Source organism: Oryza sativa, chromosome 6 (genome assembly GCF_034140825.1).
Source record: "Oryza sativa Japonica Group chromosome 6, ASM3414082v1".
NCBI lineage: Eukaryota > Viridiplantae > Streptophyta > Magnoliopsida > Poales > Poaceae > Oryza > Oryza sativa.
In genome coordinates, this window is record NC_089040.1 from 29,339,025 (window position 1) to 29,361,327 (window position 22,303).

General features: G+C 45.7%; 5 protein-coding genes across 9 annotated transcripts; 3 read left to right on the forward strand and 2 right to left on the reverse strand.

Moving 5' to 3' along the window:
- Positions 1-136: 136 nt before the first annotated feature.
- Positions 137-2,308, reverse strand: LOC4341869 (50S ribosomal protein L24, chloroplastic). Its single transcript, NM_001421735.1, has 4 exons — positions 2,106-2,308; positions 958-996; positions 655-882; positions 137-541 (listed from the first exon to the last, which is right to left on the reverse strand). The coding sequence occupies exons 1-4, from the start codon at positions 2,226-2,228 to the stop codon at positions 359-361; spliced, it is 573 nt and encodes a 190-aa protein (NP_001408664.1). The 5' UTR covers positions 2,229-2,308; the 3' UTR covers positions 137-358.
- Positions 2,309-3,102: 794 nt separating this feature from the next.
- LOC4341870 (beta-glucosidase 25-like) lies at positions 3,103-8,622 on the forward strand. 5 transcript variants are annotated; one of them, XM_066311183.1, is made up of 15 exons: positions 3,103-3,232; positions 4,556-4,677; positions 4,799-4,880; positions 4,967-5,033; positions 5,121-5,179; positions 5,873-5,948; positions 6,030-6,101; positions 6,205-6,292; positions 6,412-6,667; positions 6,765-6,880; positions 6,973-7,196; positions 7,278-7,309; positions 7,434-7,536; positions 7,628-7,736; positions 8,230-8,622. In XM_066311183.1, the coding sequence occupies exons 6-15, from the start codon at positions 5,888-5,890 to the stop codon at positions 8,414-8,416; spliced, it is 1,248 nt and encodes a 415-aa protein (XP_066167280.1). In that variant the 5' UTR covers positions 3,103-3,232; positions 4,556-4,677; positions 4,799-4,880; positions 4,967-5,033; positions 5,121-5,179; positions 5,873-5,887; the 3' UTR covers positions 8,417-8,622. The 5 variants fall into 5 exon arrangements, with proteins under 5 accessions (XP_066167280.1, NP_001408662.1, XP_066167281.1 ...); NM_001421733.1 differs by having other exon boundaries at positions 5,877-5,948; positions 8,230-8,617; XM_066311184.1 differs by having other exon boundaries at positions 3,103-4,677; positions 5,877-5,948.
- A 2,718-nt stretch (positions 8,623-11,340) lies between these two features.
- On the forward strand, positions 11,341-12,022 carry LOC4341871 (calcium-binding protein KRP1). The gene has a single exon (XM_015788193.3). The coding sequence runs from the start codon at positions 11,430-11,432 to the stop codon at positions 11,805-11,807; it is 378 nt and encodes a 125-aa protein (XP_015643679.1). The 5' UTR covers positions 11,341-11,429; the 3' UTR covers positions 11,808-12,022.
- Positions 12,023-17,565: 5,543 nt separating this feature from the next.
- LOC9268399 (uncharacterized) lies at positions 17,566-18,213 on the reverse strand. The gene has a single exon (XM_015786509.3). The coding sequence runs from the start codon at positions 18,095-18,097 to the stop codon at positions 17,786-17,788; it is 312 nt and encodes a 103-aa protein (XP_015641995.2). The 5' UTR covers positions 18,098-18,213; the 3' UTR covers positions 17,566-17,785.
- A 2,502-nt stretch (positions 18,214-20,715) lies between these two features.
- On the forward strand, positions 20,716-21,544 carry LOC4341874 (uncharacterized). Its single transcript, XM_015786694.3, has one exon. It carries the CDS (start codon positions 20,817-20,819, stop codon positions 21,099-21,101), a length of 285 nt encoding a protein of 94 aa, XP_015642180.1. The 5' UTR covers positions 20,716-20,816; the 3' UTR covers positions 21,102-21,544.
- Positions 21,545-22,303: the final 759 nt, after the last annotated feature.

A 22,303-nucleotide genomic window follows, 5' to 3' on the forward strand; every position in this document is an offset into this window, starting at 1 on the left:
ATGATACTCCTATCTTACTACTCCTTAAAAAAAAGAACTTATCAATCATTCATGGGTTTTATATGTACATCTCATCTATATTTCTATATGGAAATGGACCAAATTAGTCAATGGTTGCGAATAATAGCTCAGGACAGGGGACAGCAACAACATTACAAAATCATTTGTATGAGCGAATGTAGCTGAACCATTCTAGTAGCTGGTTAACAAGCCAAGCATGTCATTGGATACAAAAAAATGTTGGCAACTGTATAGAAATTTACAAGACTCTGAAATCTGAATCTAGAAAAGCATCAACTCATTTGGGCATACAAAAAGTGCAGTTCAGAAAATGTGCAGGACTCCCATGCTACCATGATCACTCCGAACTTCCTTCCTTGAACACCTTGACCCAATTCTCAGCACTGTCAATTATTTCACCAGTCTTGACCAGGTACCGAACCTTCGTTCCATCCTCAAGGAATTTGTGTCCAACCCTACTCGCCACATTCTTTTCCTTTGAGTAGAGCATCACATTTGAGCTGTGAATGGGGCCTTCAATCTGATCAAAGAAAACACCAACAACCATAGGTTAACGATCAGGCATCTGAAACTATATATACGACACTAGCTAGAAGCAGCACAGAAAGAAGTTTCAAGAGAAACAATGCTGACCATGACGATTTCACCCGGTTCATCTTCTGTTCCTTTCTTGTGCTTGGACTTCAAGTTCAAGTCCTTCACTATTACAGTGCTGTTGTGCTTAAAAAGCCGCGTAACTTCTCCAACTTTACCTTTCTCACGGCCTGCAATGACTTGTACTGTATCGCCAATCCTAACATGCATCTTGTGCAGGACAGGAAGACTGTTTGGTTTACACTTCTTCCTCTCCCATCGCTTAAGCTGCATTGGAAAAAGGGAAATTTCAGACATTTGAGTAAATAGCAAGCTGCAGACCAAAAAAGAATTGAAACTTACCCTCATTTGAATTGGGCATGTCTTGATCATAAATTTAACCTGCATATAAAAATTTATGCATATCTTGTCAGAGTTTCTTATGAAAATGACATAAAATGTAATAATCAGCTGCTTTTGAGATATGACATGAATCATGCTCACGATGTTTCTTAGGCAAGAATATCTAGGATAATCATATGATCTTTTAGTACGAGTTTCTTCATATAAGTGCAGATTTTAGTACAGTTCATCATATAAGTGCCATATATAGCTCAGTCACTCCATTCAAGAGCAATTATTCGGCCTTATTTTCTCTCATCACCACTTTCCAGGTAAGTAATTAGTCGTGAGTGAGTCTCATTCTGAGGACGAAGTGCAGTAGACTATCTAGAAGAGCTAAGGAACGCCAAAAAGAATATACAAAAGATAGAACAAGTTCAGTCTGATAAGTATACCGAGTGTGCCAATCATTTGCTACAGGCTATCCCCGAGTGAAATGAGTTTCCATCATTTTCCCATGGAAGTCTTCTGTGAAATTTCTACTGTTGAGTAATTTAAAGTTCAAAGGCAAAATTGTTTCTAGCCAGCGAAATGTGATCTATACAGCAGGTTAGAACAAGAAATGGTCTGTCTCACTAGAGGGCACATCTTTCAGAAAAATAATCCTCTGCTTGAAAGGCTGAATATTGGGTATCCATCGCTTATACCACCATAGGAAAAAAATAATATTCAAGTTTAAACTGAAACATAACAGGCCACATCCCATGGTAGACAACACAATTTCTAACTTCTGAATTCACTCAGTTGATATACTCAAACTTGAGATTTCAAGCATTCATTAATTCATATAAACCCTCCTTATACTAGCCAACTAGGTTCAACTATACCACAAAATCCTTGAGACCTTTTCTCTAAAAAAAATATACCACAAAATTTTGACACAACGTTGGTTGTTGGCTAGTTGAGGTCCTGAGCCTGAACTCCTGAAGGCAACAACAGTACAGTGAGGCGATGTAGACATCACCATTGCAATGCCACGCTGTTGGTGAGCTCTAAAATCCTAAATCTCAGTGCAAGCTGGCATTTCTACTTTTCCAGCGAATCATAAGAGCAGAGCAAACATAAAGGAATGCGAAAAATGAGAATCAGGGTTGGGAGTCGGCACAAACCCCAGCCGGCGCGGCGGCGAAGGTGGAGAGCGGGTGGCCCCAGAAGCTGCTGGTGCTCGCCGCCCCCGGCGCAGAGATGGAGAGGGACGCCATCGCGCCCTGCAACGCCGCCACCCCGGCCATCTTCGTCTCCTCCCCTCCTCTTCCTCCCTCGCTCGCTCAAACCGCAGAGAAGCAGCAGAGGATAACGAACGCCTTCGTGTGCTCGCGGACAGGATAATGGCGAGCGCTTTTCTACATGACAAATGGGCCTCTAGGCCGAATGGATTGGCCCACTTGTAAGACTCATAAAGGCCTAATGAAAGGCCTATCGTAATCCAGCCCAACTACAACGGACCTTACGGCCCAAGTCAGCCGCGATCCCGTTCAGGCTCAAATATAGCGGGCCTCACGTAAGCCGCAATCCCGTCTCGACCCAACAAGAACAGGTCGCACCTACACAGATAAAATCTATTGTACATTTCTCATCTCTGCTCCTGATTGAATTACCTCCCTCAACCGCAAAATGGAGGAAAATCGGTCTTATTGTTTGGTTATGCTTATATTTATGAGCCAAAATTTGAATTTGAGAACTTAGTTTTGAATTTGCTTTTTTGTTTTTTTAAAATGCTTATATTTTACAACATTTGCTTTAAGTTATTATGGACATATATAAACATTTTACTCATAAATAAATTTTTATTTGCTAATAAACGATTCGAATAAGCGAAAACCGTAGCAGATCAACCCTTAGATGGTTTGTAGGGTGGTTCCTGTTGACGTGGCAGGCTGACTCGCAGAGAACATGAGGGAGGCAAAATAGACTTACTATCACGCACGTCAGCAATCCGGTTAAGGCCCAAATGTCGTGGGCCGCTCGTCGTCCGCAATCCCGTTTGTGGTCAAGTAACGTGGGCCGAACGTCCTGGGTTGATATGGGCCGACACCCGTTTTCGGATAAGGCCCAGCCCAGCATACGCTCGTCGTCTTCCTCGTTGCGTTGCGTGGCTTCGTCTCCACACGCATCATCACCACGCCACGCGCCGCGAGATGCTGCTTCGGCGGGGGCGCCCAGGCGTGGCGCCTCCCGGATTCCGGCGGCTTCGACGTCGCCGGCGACGCGCGCAAGCCAAGCGACAGTTGCGGAGGCAAGCAACCCCCCAAGTTCCGTCCCTTTTGCGCTTTTCTGGGACCCATTTCCTCTCTCTTTTGGGGGGCGCTTTCGCGGTGACGACGCTGCCGATGCGCGTACGCCTGAGGAGTTCTTCCCCATCACGCCGCGTGGGGGATCGGGACGTCGCCATTTCCGCTGCCGTTTTCTTCTCTTTGGGGGGTTGCAATCTCGCGTTTCATTTGATAGGGTTGGGCGTGGGCGGTGGGGAATGGGGATGGGTAGGTAGATGGCACCGATGTGAATCGGACGACTTCGAATCGAAGCCTTCCGATCCATGTGAGGAGGTTGAGGAACCAACCTAATTTCGAATCGAAGAACTCTTGGTTTCTCTACCTAAAACCAAATAGCATAGTGACAGTGGTCGTTATACTATGAATTCCAAGCTTTTTGACCGAAGATTTCGAATCATCGAGCATCTTTGGCCAAGCTATTCTAACACGGTTGACTCAGAAGTCTACGTTTCTATGCATTGTGTATTTGAGTGTTAGTTACTATATTTCGTGATAAACAAAACTGTTGACTCAAAAGTCTACGTTTATATGCATTGTGTATTTGTGTGTTACTGTATTTAGTGATAAACCTTAGGTGTACATGTGAGGGATTTCATGGATAACACGTGCACTACATTCTTGCCTGTTCCACTGGTCACCATCAGCAAATCGCTCCTGTCCCTTTCGTGTGGCTATCACTGGAGCTATTCAATTCTTGAAAGGCTCTGCCGTGCAAGCAAACCGTTTTCTTTCCAATGGGATAAGTGTGTGACTGTGCTATAATCTCAGGATAAATTCATCACTAAATCGTTGCTATCAGTTTTGGTTTATCCACTCATTAAATCAATGCAACAAATGTGGTGATCAATAATTAGTAGTACTTGTTTGTTGGTATGCCGTGCTGCCAAACTAGTTGGATAACAAAGATTCCTATTATATTGGGGTTAACCACTGTATTTTCCTAATCATAATTTTTTAGGCTCCTTATTGTCATTATCACTTAGCATCATTGCATAAGAGAAAAAAAAGGGGGGTCAATACTGCAGGATGGTATTTTAGGAAGGAAATGTGTTATCGTGATATTAACACAGCCTTTCTTCCATGTTGCTTGCACTCCTCTCAAACTGGTGTAGCTTCCTAAAGACTGGCTCAGTTACACAATTTTTATTCTTAAATGCTGGAATCCTGGGAAATCCTTAATGCGCCTGGAATTGTTGCACTCAAGTAAAGCTTTAGTTTGCTACACCCGTGACACTTTCAGAGTTGGACATGTCAAAGTTTCCTTCCCTTTTTGATAAAATGTCCAGTGTGATAGAGATATTGCAACCTGTCACCTCCACAAGAGCTACTTAGCAGAGACGCGCGTTGGATTCCAAGACAAGTGATGATCAGCCTTCAGTTGCTTCCCACACCCCACCAACTCAACAAGGTTTATATATATCTTACAATCCTGTCTGCTACTTATCTATAGACTGTGGACATTAGTAGTTAGTGCTACCTACTGAAGGGAAGGCCATGAGTCTCTTAACACTTGTTCATATCCTTGTCAGCTTTTCTGCCTGTGTTGAAGCTATAAGCAGAGCAGACTTCCCTCCCGGTTTTATCTTTGGCACAGCTTCTTCAGCTTACCAGGTCTAGTGTTACCAAAAGATCTCTAATTTCACTTGAGTTCTTTTAGATGGATGTCTGATGGATATTTCTGGTCAATATATTACCAGTATGAAGGTGCCGTGAATGAGGGCCAACGTGGACCTACCATATGGGATACTCTCACGAAAAGACCAGGTTCAGTAATGGGGATTTATTTGTAGAAGTACTCTAATCTGAGGTGCAAACTATGACTGCAATATGAGCAATGTAATCTTTCTTCAGGTCGGGTGATTGATTTCAGCAATGCAGATGTTGCTGTTGATCACTACCATCGCTACAAGGTGAGTTATCCATAATTCATGAATTCCTGTACCTCCTTTATGTTATTTACTTCATTTGTTCCTGATATGTAATCTGGGACATGAAGTTTACCTTTTGGCTAATTATGTTGGGATTAAAAATGTGAACTTTGCCTTGACCAATTACGTTGTTCTTTTAAATTTGAATTATAGTTTTACGGATGATCTGATGGAACCTGAATTGATTATTTTTCAAAGAAATCTGAACTGGTCATTTAACCAGGAATGTGCAAATCCAGGCATCCTGGAAGTTAGGTCAAATGTTTGCCAACCTTTGCTTCAACAATTTCTAGTAATTTATGAAAACTAATTGCTTGCGCACTTTTGTATCTCCAAGCATCAATGTCTGACGTATTATATTGTTAGGAAATTATCCCAGTGCAAGTTTTGTCTGGGCCATTTACAGTTTAAATGTGTAGAGACTGTAGGCATGCTAAACTGCTAATTTACGAATTACTAGTATACTAATTGTGCAAATCCACTTCTCTAGCATGCTGCTTCCAAAACTAAGATAACAGGAAGACCATTTCTGATGTTTTTCCAAATACAAGATGCCATTTTGGAGCATCAAGAAGGCTTTCTGGATAGAGCATGTCTTATTTGTTCAGTCGATTCTATTTCTTTGATTGAGCTTGTAATGAAATAAGGACATCAACTAAATGGATAAACTGGCAGGAAGATGTGGAGTTAATGAATGACATCGGCATGGATGCATACCGCTTCTCTATCTCATGGTCACGGATCTTTCCAAGTATGAATTATGTAAATTATGTGCAAAATCTATCTTTTTTTTTTTGTTATTGTTCACTAATACCACCATGCATCTTGCCAGATGGAACAGGTGAACCTAATGAAGAAGGATTGAGTTACTATAACAGCCTCATAGATGCCCTGTTAGATAAAGGTCTAGTGTATTCTATTGTTTGGTGTCTGCATAATGCAAACTGTTTCCAACAGCCATTAATATGAACTTTTTTTCTTTGGTGTTCTCTATATTTGTGGATCAGGCATAGAACCATATGTAACTCTCTTCCACTGGGACCTTCCCCAAGCACTCGAAGACAGATACGGAGGCTGGTTGAACTCAGAAATCATGTATGGAAGACTATCACATCATCTTCCTTTAGCTGAGATAATCAGTTAAACGGTTAGGTAGCATCAAAATTTCTCTTTCTATTCTTTTTTGTAGTGATTATGACATCTTAATTGTGCAGCGAGGATTTTGTTCAGTACGCGTTTACTTGCTTCAAGGAATTTGGAGATAGAGTGAAGCACTGGATCACTTTTAATGAGCCTTACAACTTTGCGATTGACGGCTATGACCTTGGCATCCAAGCACCTGGGAGATGTTCTATTCTGTCACATGTGTTCTGTAGAGAGGGTAAATCATCAACTGAACCATATATTGTAGCTCACAACATACTTTTAGCTCATGCTGGTGCTTTTCGTGCTTATGAACAACATTTCAAGGTGATCCATGTGACTAAATTTTCTAGTAATGTTTTTTTTCTTAAAAATAGAAGCAATTAAGACAATAGTATGCATGCATTTTTTGTATGAATTGCAGAATGAACAAGGAGGCCTCATTGGGATTGCGCTTAATTCTAGATGGTATGAACCGTTCTCAAATGCCGATGAAGACACAGAAGCAGCAGCGCGAGCAATGGACTTTGAGCTTGGATGGTGATACATCAATTAATTTAAATTCCTATATAATTACACTAAATAGCAACTGGACGTATATTAATTATGACATTTTTCTAGTGTGAATACAGGTTCTTGGATCCCTTAATGTTCGGCCACTATCCTCCTTCTATGCAGAAACTTGCAGGTGATAGGCTGCCTCAGTTTTCAACTCACGCATCAAAGTTGGTATCTGGATCACTAGATTTTGTTGGCATAAACCACTACACTACACTATATGCTAGAAACGATAGATTGCGGATCAGGAAACTTGTAATGGATGATGCTTCAACCGATTCTGCTGTCATACCAACTGGTCAGTCTTGATAAATAAAGAGATTCTAAATTTCCTGGTCTGTTTTCAGTATTACTGACTTCTCTGCATGCACTATGGCAGCTTATAGACATGGGAAGAAAATAGGAGAAACGGTACAATTTGCAAAGCCATTCTTGCCGTTGCTAAGACTTGTTATACTTATACCTATCCTTTCATTTATGCTATTTCTAGTCAAATGATTGGTTGAAACTAAAATTTGTATTGATCAACTTTCAGGCAGCATCAAGTTGGCTGCACATAGTTCCATGGGGTATGTTCAAGCTGATGAAACATGTGAAAGAAAAGTATGGAAACCCGCCCGTAGTCATTACTGAAAATGGTATGTTGGCTGGAGATTATTGACAGTAGATAAGAATTCTTTCCTTAAAAAGCATATAATAATAGTTAACAAAGGGAGCTGTTTATGGCAGGTATGGATGATGCCAACCACCCATTTTCTAGATTAGAAGACGTCCTACAAGATGATAAAAGGATACAGTACCACAATGATTATATGTCTAATCTCCTGGATGCTATAAGGTGAAGTTTCACTTCTGTGTACATACATTGGAACATATAAAATCATCAGCAGTTCTCTTCTTTCGAGAGGGGAAGCCAAAAGCTTACTTTCCATCATAGGGGAGCTATAATTGGCACATAGATACAGCGTAAGGGAACGAAGGCAGTAGGTTCACAACTCTTGTTGTTCTTGAGTGCAAGCTAGCTTATCGCACCAATGGGCATCCATATGTGCAAAGCAGATACAATAAATCTGGTAAAACATACACATAGCTCTCTAGTTCCTGAGATAACCGCAGGAACGGCACTGTCCACATAATCTGCATCTGCCTTCTACCAAAGCTTCACCGAATTGTTGCATTCAGACCCCCAGAATGACACGGGAGAAGCTAGTTACACACCATCATGATTGCATACATAGCTACAGTTAGCATGACTGCATCAATCTTCTGTTGACAGTTATGACCATATGTTTCACGGCTACTTAAGAACTCTCCGACTTGAATTACTGCAGGAAAGAAGGTTGCAACGTCCATGGTTACTTTGTATGGTCCCTGCTCGATAACTGGGAATGGAACTCAGGCTACACGGTGCGATTCGGTCTCTACTACATTGACTACAAGAACAACCTGACGAGGATACCCAAAGCATCAGTCCAATGGTTCAGTCAGGTTTTAGCCCAGAAAACAGCTATCATATAGGTAGAGCACAATGGTTCAGGATTCAGGAATGACCATGAAGTGTACATTATTACCACCCTTTGCATAAAGCTACATACATTAGGAGTTGAAGTAAAAATGTAAACATAAGATTATCTGATATGACCGTCAACGACGCCGTTGACTGCCGTTGGTGTACGTTCTTGTCACAGAATTCAACAGGAAAGTTGAGCCCATGTTGTCACAAACTCTCATCTTTGATCTTTCCTCGGTGTTGAAACGAAGATGCTCTGACTAGGCAAGAGCCTACTGGCAAGTGGCAACTTCGACTGAACTTTAGTTGCTGCGCATGATGGGCAACAGCTCAGGTGAGACAGATCCTTAAAAGGCGCTGTTTTCAGGACAGGTAACTTGGGTAGTAGCCTTTGGGCTCTTCCCAGCAGGTTCAGTTTCAGGTCAGAATGGTCCCCCTTCCCCCTGAAATTTCCAGCTCCAGACTTTGTGCCTGCAAGTAAAATGCTGAGGTGCCTCATGATGTTGCCCTGTGTGACTCTGTCCATCCATCTCCAAGTGCAATTTCACCTTCAGATTTGATTATCCTGCCTAACTTCTTTTGTGTAGTTTGTTGTATCTTCATGTTTCCTTTAGAAAGTTGCTCACTAAAGTAGTCACCAACATGGCCCATTGGCCCTTGAGCTGAGAGCTTCAGTGTGAAAGTGACAGCATCATCAGCAGAAATAAAGTGATATTAGTAGTCAGAGAGGAAAAGCACATGGAAAATATGGAGATTGGAGTCGAGAATTCGAGATGTGAAAGGCAGACAACGAAGTGAGATAGGCCCGGCTGCTGGTACGAGTAAAATACTAGTCCTACTCTGCCCACGCAAAAAGTTTCACCGTATCTTATCCAATGTTTATCGAATGTTTGATACATACATAAAGTATTAAACATAGATAAAAAAATTAATTACACAGATTGCGTGTAAATTATGAGACGAATCTTTTAAACCTAATTACTCCATGATTTGATAACGTGGTGCTATAAATATTTGCTAATGGCAAATTAATTAGGCTTAATAAATTTGTCTCGTAGTTTACTGACGGAATCTATAATTTTTTTTGTTATTAGTCTATGTTTAATACTTCAAATATGCGATGTGACACAATAAAACTTTTCACCGCCCGAAAACAGGGCCTTAGCAAACAAAGAGGAAGAAACCCAAGAAAAGGCGTCCTAAGCAAAAGCAATCTGTGGAAAGGAAGAGAACCGTACGAGATCCCCAAGTAGGAACAGCCTCTGGCCCTGCTCTACTCGCGACTTGGACTCGAGAAAGCGATGTGGAGTATGGATCCTTCCTTGGTGTCAAAATTTTTTTGGGGTTTCTGACCGAAGCTTCCATGGAAACTTTGGGTAAAGGATGGGTGACACTTCGTCCTGTTACGGCTAAACGTGCCCAACATGGGCGACCAAAAAACGGGACACGAAACTTCTCAATCGTGACCCTAAATCAGACCTAAGCAAGTCGAGTCGACGCAGCAGAGGAGGTCCAACGTCAGGAACCCCTGAATTTCACAACGAGATAAACTCAAATCACTCTCCTGAGTCTTGACCAAATCAAAGTTTTTGAGTTCGTGATGAATTTCGTAGAAATCATGTTTGATCGGAGCCATTCAATCAAAAATACTACGACACAATGCTCACATTCATAGCTTCTTTCAGTGATAGGTTATGTACTCATCAACAGCGAGATATCTGTAGTGACTTCGTCAATCTCAATATATGCCGACTTAATCTTTCAAAAATATTCATAAAGATAAGGTGTGCATATATGTTCATAGATGTGAGTATGCGTGTGTCGTAAGCATGAAATGTTAGTGTTATGTTTAGAAATAGGGGAATGCTACTAGACGGTATCCCGTTTGATCCGGATAATATCTTAGAGGTATCACCTGATACCTGGGTATCAGCCGATACCTACCACTACCAGGTATCAGGCGATACCTCAAAGATATTATTCCATCCGAACGGGGTATTAGTCGATATCTATCAGGTATCAGATAACAATAGCTCAGAGGTATCATTCTGTTCGAACAAGATTCCGTCCTATAGCATTTTTCTCGACTGTGTTTAGATATAGGGGCGTAAAGTTTTGGTGTGTTATATCGGATATACGGACACACAATTGAAGTATTAAACGTAGACTAATAATAACACAAATTATAGATTCCGCTTGTAAACTGCGAGACGAATTTATTAAGCTTAATTAATTTATTATTAGCAAATATTTACTGTAGCACAACATTATCAGATCAAGGAGCAATTAGGCTTAAAAGACTCGTCACATAATTTACACGCAATCTGTATAATTAGTTATTTTTTTATTTTTAATACGTTATACACGTGTCAAACATTCAATGTGATATCTCAATGTGATATGATGAAAAATTTTGTCTGGTGATTTATACGTGGGCGAAGAAATATGATCCCTGATCTCGTATCGGCATGGTCCCACGATTCCTCCGACACCGTCCGTCCGTCTGTCCACCACCCCGAAGCGTGACGTGACACGCACCATCCACCCGCCGCCCCGACCACGTCACCGCGTCGGCGCTGCTACGACCCGAAACCTGCCCAGCCACACGCACCCACAGCACACCCACGCGGCCGCAGCCACGCGCTCGCGCCGACCCGACCCAACCCGACCCGACCCGACGCGACGTCCAAGCCGAAGCGCGCAGGAAGCCGCGGTTTTCCTCCCTCCAGCCCACGCCCAACTCATCCCATCCTCCCCCCTACGCGCGCGCGTCCAACCTGTCCCCGCGCGTCCAGGAATCCAATCCAAACAATCCACCACGCACCCACACGTGAGACCCCCCCACATCCACCGTCCTCTCTCGCAACTTCTCTGAAGCCCACCACCTCCTCCTCCCCTATTTATTCCCGCCTCCTCCCCACCACATCAAATCATCCCTCTCCTCTTCTCCTCCTCTCAAAGATCGCAAGAAGCAAACAAGAACACAACAAATCGATCGATCAGTCAACCTCACTCATTCTCATGGCGGCGGAGCAGAGACAGCAGCAGCAGATGATGCAGGAGGGGTTCGAGGACTACCTGCCGGTGATGGCGGAGAGGCTGGGGGAGGAAGGGCTGATGCAGGAGCTCGCAAGCGGGTTCCGCCTGCTCATGGACCCGGCCTCCGGGCTCATCACCTTCGACAGCCTCCGCCGCAACGCGCCGCTGCTCGGCCTCGGCGGGATGTCCGACGACGACCTCCGGGGGATGCTCGCCGAGGGCGACTTCGACGGCGACGGCGCCCTCAGCGAGATGGAGTTCTGCGTCCTCATGGTCAGGCTCAGCCCCGACCTCATGGACGAGCCTCGCCGGTGGCTCGACGACGCCGTCGCCCAGGCCTCACAGTTCCTCTTTCATTAGAAAGTTCGACATGGATAGGATTCTTCTTCTTTTTTTCTTTCTTTCTTCTTTCTTCTCGTTGTTCATAGCATCAGGATTCATCAAGGGCACTGCTCATTGGTTCGCGGATTCCAATCGCATTTGTACTCTCATGTACTACACTCTGCTTGTTTCTTCGTTCCAAGTGGAAACTGGAATCTGAATTAATTGATCAGCAAGCTTCTTCGTTTCACAAACTGTCCGTGCATCCATACATTGCCTCTTCCTCTCTGAAAAGGAAACGAACAGCCTCCCAAATTCTTGCAATTTTCATACATAATCAGTCGATCGATTAAGGAATTGAAGTTCGCTTGAACAATTTTGCAAACGGGCGCAGACGTCATCGCCCTCCAAAGACTTACTGTATCAGCTAATACTTGTTCTATTCATTTTTGTCTTCTTGATTGATGACTATGATTAGTCAAGAATTAGCAGCCTCCTTGCCTGCTCCGAGTGGTGGCGAGGTCAAAACACACGGAGCCACCCCGACGTGCGTGCCGGCCTGCCTCCCTCCGTCCGTCTGGAGATTGCCCAATTCAACACGGCGAAGGCGATGTCAAATTGTCAAATTTTACTGGCGAGTCTCGTCACCCACACAGCCACACTCGTATAGCGTGTGTGTTTTACCCGGTCTCAGGTTGATTTGAGTCCCATCAAAATCATCCCGATTTTTTTCCCCTCATCCGCGTTTGCCTCATCCGTGACCAACGAACTGATGAGACGGGGACGCGATGATTTTTTTTTTCAGCAGTAAGCTGGGCCGGGAGCTTCCGAAAATGTGGCCGGAAGCTTCAAAAGCGGCAAGGAGATCCGCACGAGAAAAGGGCTCGAAAGCGACGGTTTTCGATCTCCAGGTTTGCTGCCTTCGCCTCTCTCAAGTATCACCACGTACCCCTTCGTCTTAGAAAAAAATAAAAAAAATCAATCCTAGTTACGAGGGTTTACCCTTTTTCAAGACAGACTAGTACACCATATGCCACTGTACCCGTACTGTCCTCTTGAATTCACCGTGCCGTCGCCGTCTCGCTCGCCTGTCCAACATCGGCGGCGTTCGTGACCTCACGGAATTTCCCCCGGTTGACACAGCTACTGCCAACTCGTACTCCGTTTTTTTTTTGGGCACTAGTAGCGTGTTGATTTGGTGCAATATCGTGGCTGCTCCGGTGATATTTTTGGTCCAGCGCCGACGGAGACTTTGGAGATCGAATCACTAAAATCAGACGTCTGCAAGGTGCAACGAACCGGGCGGAGATCCGTCGTGAAGTTTAGTGCACGGTGCGGTGAATTAATATGATGTATCTGTGTGCGTTGCACTTGAACTGGTTCATCAGTTATATCTCCAGGAATTTTGCCGGTGAGAATTGATCGAACTGATTGATGTGGATGGAAGTAAGATTCTTGGTAGATGCTTCTTAGCTGATGAGGTGTCCATCGTGAACTGTAGCCAGGTCATGAGCTGTAGTAATGTTTCGTTCATTACTGCCCTGATCTGCCACGCCTTCAAATGATAAATATTTTATCAATTCATCGGATGATTGGCAGTGGCACTGAGCTGTGCTGCCTGTGCACCTACCTCACGCCTGGCAATTTCTCGGTTTTTTCTCCCCTCTGAATCCCCAACCTCCATCCACGGCCAGTTCAGAAATTCAGAAAAAAAAACCCAACTGCAACCTGCCTACTGGCTGCTGCCGTGCTGCCTCTCCCCTGCGCCTGAGATTCTCGGCACGATGTCCCCTTGCCGGTGGCGGCAGCGCCCGCGGGTTGCGCCGCGGAGCCCCCGCGACAGGGCGCAGCCGCAGCGGCATCTGCTCGGATCGATCGATCGATCGATCGGATGCACGTACGCCCGGTCAAAGCAGCTGCACGCTGGGCTTGGTGTTTTCTCCACGGCTTCACGCTGTGATCTGTCGATGCACACGTGAGCCTTGCTCCCTGAGAAAAAAGATTTAACGGTTTTGTTTGCTGCAAATTGGGTAGATTGGATTGTTGGGGATCGTAGTGTTTGTGTGCTACAGATTGAGGTGAGCTGTCCACTGCGAGGAGGCACAGCTGTGCTCATTTCTACTAGCTGCTGCTAGCTTCTAGGATTCTTCTCTGCAACGTGGTTACATCGCCATGGCTGATTTAATTAAGTGCTAGTACTGTAATCAAATAATCAATTAGCTTGTTAATTAAGTGTGGTACCGGATCACGAGCTGCCTAGGTCAGCAACGGAGCATGCAATGCATGCATGTCTCATCTCACAGCTAGGTTGGTCTCTCCATGCTCTAGATCAATCAGTGGCGATACTGGACTAACTAGTGTTATGGAGTGTCAAGTTGTTGAAGAATATGAATATGGGATTGGAGATGCAGAATCTCCAGGGGTTAAGAGCCGGTGAAAGGGGCACAACATTTTCAGTCTGGTGTCTCCTGATTAGCAGCAAACTGCTGCTTGCGCAACCTGTGCTAGCTGCTCTGTCTGCTTGCAAACACAGTTGCAGATCGAGATGCTACGATGTGCTTCTTCTCTTCGAAGTTAGCAAAGGTTCCTTCCAATGCGTACGCATGCATACGCATTGAGATCGAAGGAATCTGATTCCAGTCGATTGATCTGGGTTATATATGCTTGGAAAATAGCGTTGCTGGCTTGTTCTTATCCCCAAGATCATCTGATACGCAGGAAACGATCCACACTTGTTCATAAACAAATCAGTTAATCGCTTACTTAGAGAGCATATTAGCTATCCAAAGCCAAACCTCCTTTTCTCTCTCTATGGCGAATTGGAATTGCAGGCTGCCTCAGCCTTGATCTAGCTGTTATACACGACACAGAAAAAGGCCTGGAAACTTAACCGGGAGACTGCAACACACAGCCTCCTCGTCGCCTTTAGAAATTGGCAGAGGAATGCGCGCGGCGGCACGGTAGTAGTTTCCCTTCGTGCGACGCGTTGTCGTACGTCGTAAACGCTCACCAAGCTGCAAAGTGCAAAGCGTCTTTTGCTACGAAGCAGAGTAACCAGCTCTGCTCTGTAGGCTGTAGCCGAGTCACCTGAGTACGCAGGAGACGGGGCCGTGTAGTGGGCCGCAGCGTCGGCTTTTGTCCAAGGATGGATGGACCGTGTAGTGGGCTGACTACCAACACCAGTGATTAATGTGTGTGTTTCAATGTTTCATCACGATTTGTGATGTTCTGCAGTCAGAACAGTGCATTTGACCATTTGCCACATTTAGATGTTGTAATTAATTTTTTACCACTGAACTCACATGTCATAGACACATGTGGACCCACATATCATTGAGATAGGGGGTGGCAAATAGTTATTTGCCAAATCTAAAAATGGCAAATAGTTAAAAGCCCCAAGGAAGAGATGGCTGCGTACCGATCACAAACACGGCCTGGAATGAAGCCCATGAATGAATTGACGCCTGGGCCTGGGTACAAATATGGGTCATCATGGGCCGATCCACATGTAGCCCATAGGACTATAGCCCATTATCAAGTACAGCAACACACGCAACGCAAACCCTTCTCCTCTCCTTCGCCGCCGGCGCCGCCATGGCGCGCCTGAGCGCTGCTCGAGCTTTGCCTGCGCCGCGGCGGCGCTCAAGAGGAACAAGTCCGGGGAAGGCGGATATTCGCCGGCGCCGGTGGGTCTAGCCATTTCCCAACCTTGCCCTATTGGTGGGTCCGCTTGGGGCTAAATACACGAACAGATTGCGATTTTTTCTGCGAGGGGATCGGTGATGCTGCGCGTGCACCGCGCTGATCTGGGTGTGCTGCGGCGGCGCAACCCCGTTCTGGGTTGCATCCTCGTCGGCGGCGGAGGGCGGCGGATCTTGCGTCTTCGTGCCTACTCGTCGGCGTCGGCGAGGATCTGGAGGAAGCCGGAGGAGGGGTGGATGAAGCTCAACTTCGACGGGTCGTCGAAGCACTCGACCGGGATCGCGAGCATCGGCGGCGTGTACCGCGACCACGACGGCGCGTTCCTGCTCGGCTACGCGGAGCGGATCGGCACGGCGACGAGCTCCGTCGCGGAGCTCGCCGCGCTCCGGCGAGGGCTCGAGCTGGCGGTGCGGAACGGGTGGCGGCGCGTCTGGGCGGAGGGCGACTCCAAGGCGGTGGTCGACGTGGTGTGCGACCGCGCCGACGTGCAGTCGGAGGAGGACCTGAGGCTGTGCAGGGAGATCGCCGCGCTGCTCCCGCAGCTCGACGACATGGCTGTGTCCCACGTGCGCCGCGGCGGGAACAAGGTGGCGCACGGCTTCGCCGAGCTCGGCCACAGGGCGGCGCGGCCGCGGGTGTGGCGCGCCGCGCCGCCCGACGAGGTGCTCTGGTTTCTCCGGCGAGACGCCGATCGGGGATAAAAAAAAAATACTGACCAAATGGCGCCTCACGAACTGTTTGATTCTGATCTGATCGCCCCTACAGGTTAGTTTAATTTGGGAGATCGATCATGTAGAGGTTAATTACGTTTAACTTGTTGATTTGTAGACTTGTAGTAGAAGTAATTTTGTTCATAGTGCAATTCAACCAAGAATTTTAATCGAAATGCTAAAATTAAGCGCTTGTTCGGCGGTTATTCGATATTCGCTCCGTGAATTACTCTCCAACCTTGCATAGTTGCATGTTGTAGAGACTAGTGACGTTCGGCGTCGGCATGTTTTTATGACCTTCGTTGGATGTTTACAAGCCCATGGGCCATGACTAAGCCCAGTTCAAAGCTAGCCCACCCTCTAGTGATGCTGACATCATAACATGAGGTCAACGTACTAGTGCATCAGCAACCAACCCAAGCAGGCAAATCATGGCGTAGATCTTTGTGTGTTAAGCATTTTTAACCGGACAATTGTGGTGTGTCATGCCACGCATCCTGATGACCAGTTAAGCATTTTTAACTGGACAATTGTGTGTCATGACTCGCATGGACGACGAGGTTGAAATGCCCTCCTACTCCTGAGATACACACCAGGATGATTAGTTGGGTGAGCAGTACAAAGAAATAGTGTGCACGTATGCCTTTTCTTTTACACAATCTTGAATATTGTTGTGGGCAATATACTTGGTACTACCAAACTTGATGTTTGATCTTTGTGAAATCTAGTTGTAGCTGGGCAGTGGTTCGACACCTTGTACATTCGTGAAACTCGTTGGGGCCGTGAAGACACGCTCTACCTACATCGTGTTTAGTTTCAAACTTTTTTAAAAAAACTTTTAACTTTTCCATCACATCAAAACTTTTCTACACATATAACTTTCAATTTTTCTATCATATCGTTCCAATTTCAACCAAACTTCTAATTTTAGCGTGAACTAAACACACCCCTATGCTAATCACTTGGCAGTAGTACAAGCTCGATCTAACACACGAAAGTTGCAGCAGCTGTAGTACAGTAGTACACGCAGTACCACTTGTTCAAGCTTGGATCCAGTGTTTTCCAGAGCGCACACTATTATATAACGAGATGCAGATCATGTCAGAGGGGACAAGTCGGTATGGAAACAGAGAATCAAATGCATCATTGAGTGCAGCGTTGATGAACAACGGTAACCGGTCCATGTTGATGCGCATTTGGCCGGTGATCTGATCATCATCAGCGCTTCACTCAATCATGCGTTTGGCATCTCTGCCATGCAACCACTACTACCAAGCACTAACAACAATGCAGCAACTCAGTTATGGTTAGAACTAAAGATTCTTTTTTTTTGTTTATTTCTGTTGCAACAGATGATGAACACCCAACAGAGAAGAGGTAATTAATTCCGTGCAACAATCGCATCATCTTGTTGATTTTTACTCCGTAGTTTGCACATAGCAATTCTCCATCAGAATCAGATGGGGAAGTAGTAGTACATGAAAACGGATCAAAATACAAAAATCCCTGCAGGTATTGGCTCGATTTACACACCAGAAAATGAGGGGTGGACAAATTGCAAACGAAAAAACTACTACACGAAATCACGAATTTGAAGAACAGATTTTAATTAGGTCCCCAGCAGACGAGGTGATACGCCTTCTGCATCTTCTCCTCCTCCGACCTCTTCGACCTGGCGGCCCTGCCGCACGCGGCGGCGGGAGAGGAGGACGCCGCCGCGCCGCCGGTCTGCGACGACAGCGACACCGGGACGGCGCGGCCGGTGACCTGCTTGGCGGCGGCGGCGCGCTGGTACAGCGACCGGAGCGCGTAGTCCCACCGGCACAGCCCCGCCTGGTCCTTGAGCGCCTCCACCGCGCTCATGCTCGCCGTCACCACGAACGACGACGCCTTCTTGCTCAACGACGACGAGCTCATCTTCACGCTTTTAGCTTGAAAAACCGGATGATTTCCTCGCACGCAGACGCCTTCTTGATGTGTATGGCTTGCTTGCTTGTGGTTGTGGTGGTTGACACTGAGCTGTGAGTTGCGGCAATGGCGAGGAGACGAGGTGAGGGGCATTTATATATGGGGGATCCGGCGGGTGGGGAGGGGTGGCAGCGAGGAAGGACGCGATGAGTGCGAAACAGGGGGCTCCGGTTGCTGGTTTGGGACGAGTAAACTACACACTGATTCCCAAAAACCAGGGTTGAGGGTAGCTTGAGAGTTGGGTTTGGTTGCACCGGTAGAATATTCTATCGACTGGTGTCACTGAACAAAGTCACAGACGATCTTTTCTGAAAGTGTGTAGTCAAATTAGTGATTAACTTTTGAGCACTCGTAAATTGATAAACATTTCTTTTCCCCTCTCTCATTGTTTTTATAAACATCACTGCTCTCTCCGTCCCATATCATAGTTGTGGGACCATCTGTCTTATTTAATTTTTTTTTGTAATTATTTTTTTATTGTTATTAGATTATAAAACATGAATAATAGTTTAGACATGACTTTATTTTTATTTTTTAATAAAATTTTCAAATAAAATGGACAGAAATATTAGACATAGAAACGTACAACTACACTTAAAATGGAATGGATGAAGTACTTTTCTATTGAAAGTGTAATCACACGTGCGTAATTGTCAGACATGGTTTGAAATCACGTTTGTTGGTGAAATATAACCCCTAATGAGATTGTGGATTTTATAAGATTTAACACAAATCAAACGGTTTGGGAACTTTTAATTAAGTGACAAACACATGAAGTCATGTATCAGTACTCTACTACCGCTCCTCTCTGTTAAAGAAAAATTAATAAGGTTCTTTTGCTCTTCACTAAAGAAAGATATGTTGAAGTTGAGTGGTAGTTCACATGAAACATCACAAAGGCTTGCAGAAGATACTTGTCTTATGTTACCATGTTCAACATCCTCTAGATTCTTCACGCTCTGCCGGCTGCCGCCGTAAGAGCTGCACGCTGTATCCAACAATCAGCGTACTCTCCACATCACGGCTGCTATTTATAACAGTTGAAATTCTCTCTTTTGTGTGGATTCCGTTTGCCTTTAGGCTCTGTTCGTTTCCTGGAGTTCCCAACTCCCCCGTCTCATTTTTCACGCGCACGCTTTTCAAACTGCTAAACGGTGTATTTTTTGCAAAAAGTTTATATACGAAAGTTGCTTAAAAAAATTATATTGATCCATTTTTGAAAAAAAATTAGCAAATAATTAATTAATCACGTGCTAATGGACTGTTTCGTTTTCCGTACCGGAGGGATGGGTTCCCAACTCAACCAAAAGAACAGAGCCTTAAGCCTTAGTCTTCTACGTACAGACTGGGCTTTAGTACTAAGCAAATGGGCACGCGCCAAATGCGACGGAATCAACTCAATCAACAAGTACTAAACACACTTGTTGTACTCCATTTCAATCGCACTAAAATAAAAACGGCGCCACGAATATGCGCCGGCGGTGATCCTCGGGAGTATCCAGAGGCTGCGCGTGGGTTCGCAGCTGGGGTGTTTAAGAGCAAGTTTAATAGTATAGCCAACCGCTGGCTTTAAATTATCTATAGTTAACTTAATAGTCAATTTATCTTTTCACACTTGTCATGCACACATGTATTTGGGAGTCCGTGTTTCAGTTGGCTACAAATCTGTAGCCCTCTGTTCTTTTCTCTTCTATTTCATCTCCTCGAAATATGTTTATAGCGGGCTTATAGTCTCTCATTGTACTTGCTCTAAAAAGTGATGAAAATAAAGATTAAGTTGACGCACGTAAAATAAGAAAACTATTAGCATATAATTAATTAAATTTTAACTATTGCAAACTTAACAAATGTATACGTTTGATATTTTTTTTAAAAAAAACTTGTATATAGAAAGTTTTCGTACAGAACGCACCGCACCGTTTAGTAGTTTAAAAACGTGCTAATAAAAATAGGGATAAAATAAGTACTATCTTAACGAGAGAAAAAAAGAGCGTAGTGGGCAGCATGGTGCGCCGGCGCCGCAGCGTACAACTCGAACATGTCCTCCTCGTAAAATAGAAACGAAAAGAAATGGAAGAGACAGAGACAGAGTCACAGAGCGAAGAAAATAAAAACCGAACATATCGCTGGCCGATTCGCGAGTTGTTGGTTGCACCGACGCGGAGAGGAGAAAGGGAACAGAGCACCAGGTGCGGTGCACACCCCCATCCCGCGCCGCGCGAGCCGCACATACCCACCGGTTTGGAACGGCCGTTTTCTCTGGGTTCGCGCCGTACGACGACGGCCCCCGTCGTGTGCCTAACGGCTCGGCCCAAATCCGTGGTCGCTCCCGTCCACCGTTTCCCCCCCGCCCTGTCGACTTGTCGAGTCGAGGCGCGCACGCCGCCGCGCTCCCCACCGCACGCTTGACGCCGCAACCCCACGAGGCCGCGACCGACCGACCTGTCACGACGCGCTCCACCCGTTGGCCGAGCCGAGCCCCAGTCACGTCACGTCACCGCATCGCATGGGCGACAAAAATTTCGTGGCGCCCTATATAACATGCCAGAAAGGCAAATTAGCTGGCTAAGCTGGCTATTACTAGTAGCTTTGCACACGAAATCGACACGAGGAGCGCGGCACGCGAGCATCAGGTGGTGCCGTGGTGGTGGGCATCGGCGCGGCGGTGATGTGCAACGGGCGGGAGTGCAAGCGGGAGTCCGCGTTCCGCGCGGCGTCGCTGCTGCGGGAGCGCGACGCCGCCAAGGGCGAGCAGCAGCAGCGGCAGCCTTCGGTGGACGGGCGCGGCCGGCAGGCGACGGAGGCGGAGGCGGAGGCGGTGACGATGTCGAGGGCGAGGGCGAGGGCGAGAGCGAGAGCGTGGGAGGCGGAGGTGCGGAGGCGGCACGCGGCGGAGACGGAGATCATGAAGACGGAGAAGATCATGCACCTGCTGCTCTGGGGGCCCAACTGACGGCGATCCGGCCTGTCTCGTGTCTCCTCTGTGCCCCGGGAAGCTAGGTTGCATCGTACCAAACCGTTTGTGTGACGGGGCTCTACCGCTCTATGGCTTGGCAACTTGGCATACTTGTTTATTTGTTTCTGTTACTTGGCAAAGCTGCTCAATTATTTGGTTCGCTTACTCCACAAGCTGCACGATCACGTTGCTTGGCAGATTGCGATTTGTGTTAGTGTTTCTTCCTTTGTTTAGGTGTTTATTACAGAGAAAATTAGCTCATCTTCTCAAATAAAGAAGAGAAAGGAAGAGAAAGTTCATTTAGGATTGTGACTCGTGAGATACGGGCCAGGTATGCCTGACCACATGCTATGTGTACATGCGTGACGTACTGAAGCAAAGTCAATAATAAAAAGGGTATAAGGAGATGGGGTATAAAATTGCCTATGGGCTTTTGCTAATTTCCTCGAGTTCCGTCATACTATGTTCTCAATGGGCTTGTTTCCGCGGCCCATTGAGTTGAAGACAAGGGGCTTTCATGTCATGCCCCGAAGGCCGCCACCACGCATGGGCTGCTGATGGGCTGATGGCAAATTGGCAAGTCCATCAGCCCAAGCAAAAGTACCATTTTGCATTAGCGACTATGGGCCTGTTTGGTACAGCTCCAACTCCTAAATTTAGCTCCAGGAGTTGGGTCTGGAGTGGAGTTATGGAGCTGACTAAACCCAACTCCATAACTCTAGTTTATTTTGTGAGAGAGCTCTACCCAGCTCCACTCCCAATTTTGGTGGAGCTGAAACTGTTTGTCTAAGCTCCAGCCTGTGCCAAACAGGCCCTATATGACGTGACGTGCGAAGAACAAATGAATAAGTTTGATCTTTCCCCTTTCAAATTTCAAAACTCACACAAGTTTGTAATTTGGCGGCAACTTTCTGAACTCAGAAAGCAAACGCCCTCCAATACATTCCTGTTCCCTCTGTTTTCTGTTTGTGGGGTTTGCGCATTCGTGCAATCTACGGCTCTAATTTGTATGGGAGGAACACTCGATGCCTCGATTAAACAACGTTAAAAACGTAAGTATAAAGAAACCATACTCTACTGGTACTCCCTCCGTCCCAAAATAAGTGTAGTTTTACACTATTCACGTTCAACGTTTGACTGTTCGTCTTATTTAAAATTTTTTTATGATTAGTATTTTTATTGCTATTAGATGATAAAAC

Excerpts from the sequence above, each read along its gene's own strand:
- LOC4341874 (XM_015786694.3), top strand. The coding sequence starts at position 20,817 with ATGTGCAACGGGCGGGAGTGCAAGCGGGAGTCCGCGTTCCGCGCGGCG.
- LOC9268399 (XM_015786509.3), bottom strand. The coding sequence starts at position 18,097 with ATGAGCTCGTCGTCGTTGAGCAAGAAGGCGTCGTCGTTCGTGGTGACG.
- LOC4341869 (NM_001421735.1), bottom strand. The coding sequence starts at position 2,228 with ATGGCCGGGGTGGCGGCGTTGCAGGGCGCGATGGCGTCCCTCTCCATC. Across the intron at positions 997-2,105 it reads TCGCCGCCGCGCCGGCTGGG|GTTAAATTTATGATCAAGAC; the intron begins GTTTGTGCCGAC and ends TTTTATATGCAG. Across the intron at positions 542-654 it reads AACCGGGTGAAATCGTCATG|ATTGAAGGCCCCATTCACAG; the intron begins GTCAGCATTGTT and ends TTCTTTGATCAG.
- LOC4341870 (NM_001421731.1), top strand. The coding sequence starts at position 4,764 with ATGAGTCTCTTAACACTTGTTCATATCCTTGTCAGCTTTTCTGCCTGT. Across the intron at positions 7,197-7,277 it reads TTCTGCTGTCATACCAACTG|CTTATAGACATGGGAAGAAA; the intron begins GTCAGTCTTGAT and ends GCACTATGGCAG. Across the intron at positions 7,537-7,627 it reads CGTAGTCATTACTGAAAATG|GTATGGATGATGCCAACCAC; the intron begins GTATGTTGGCTG and ends TGTTTATGGCAG.
- LOC4341871 (XM_015788193.3), top strand. The coding sequence starts at position 11,430 with ATGGCGGCGGAGCAGAGACAGCAGCAGCAGATGATGCAGGAGGGGTTC.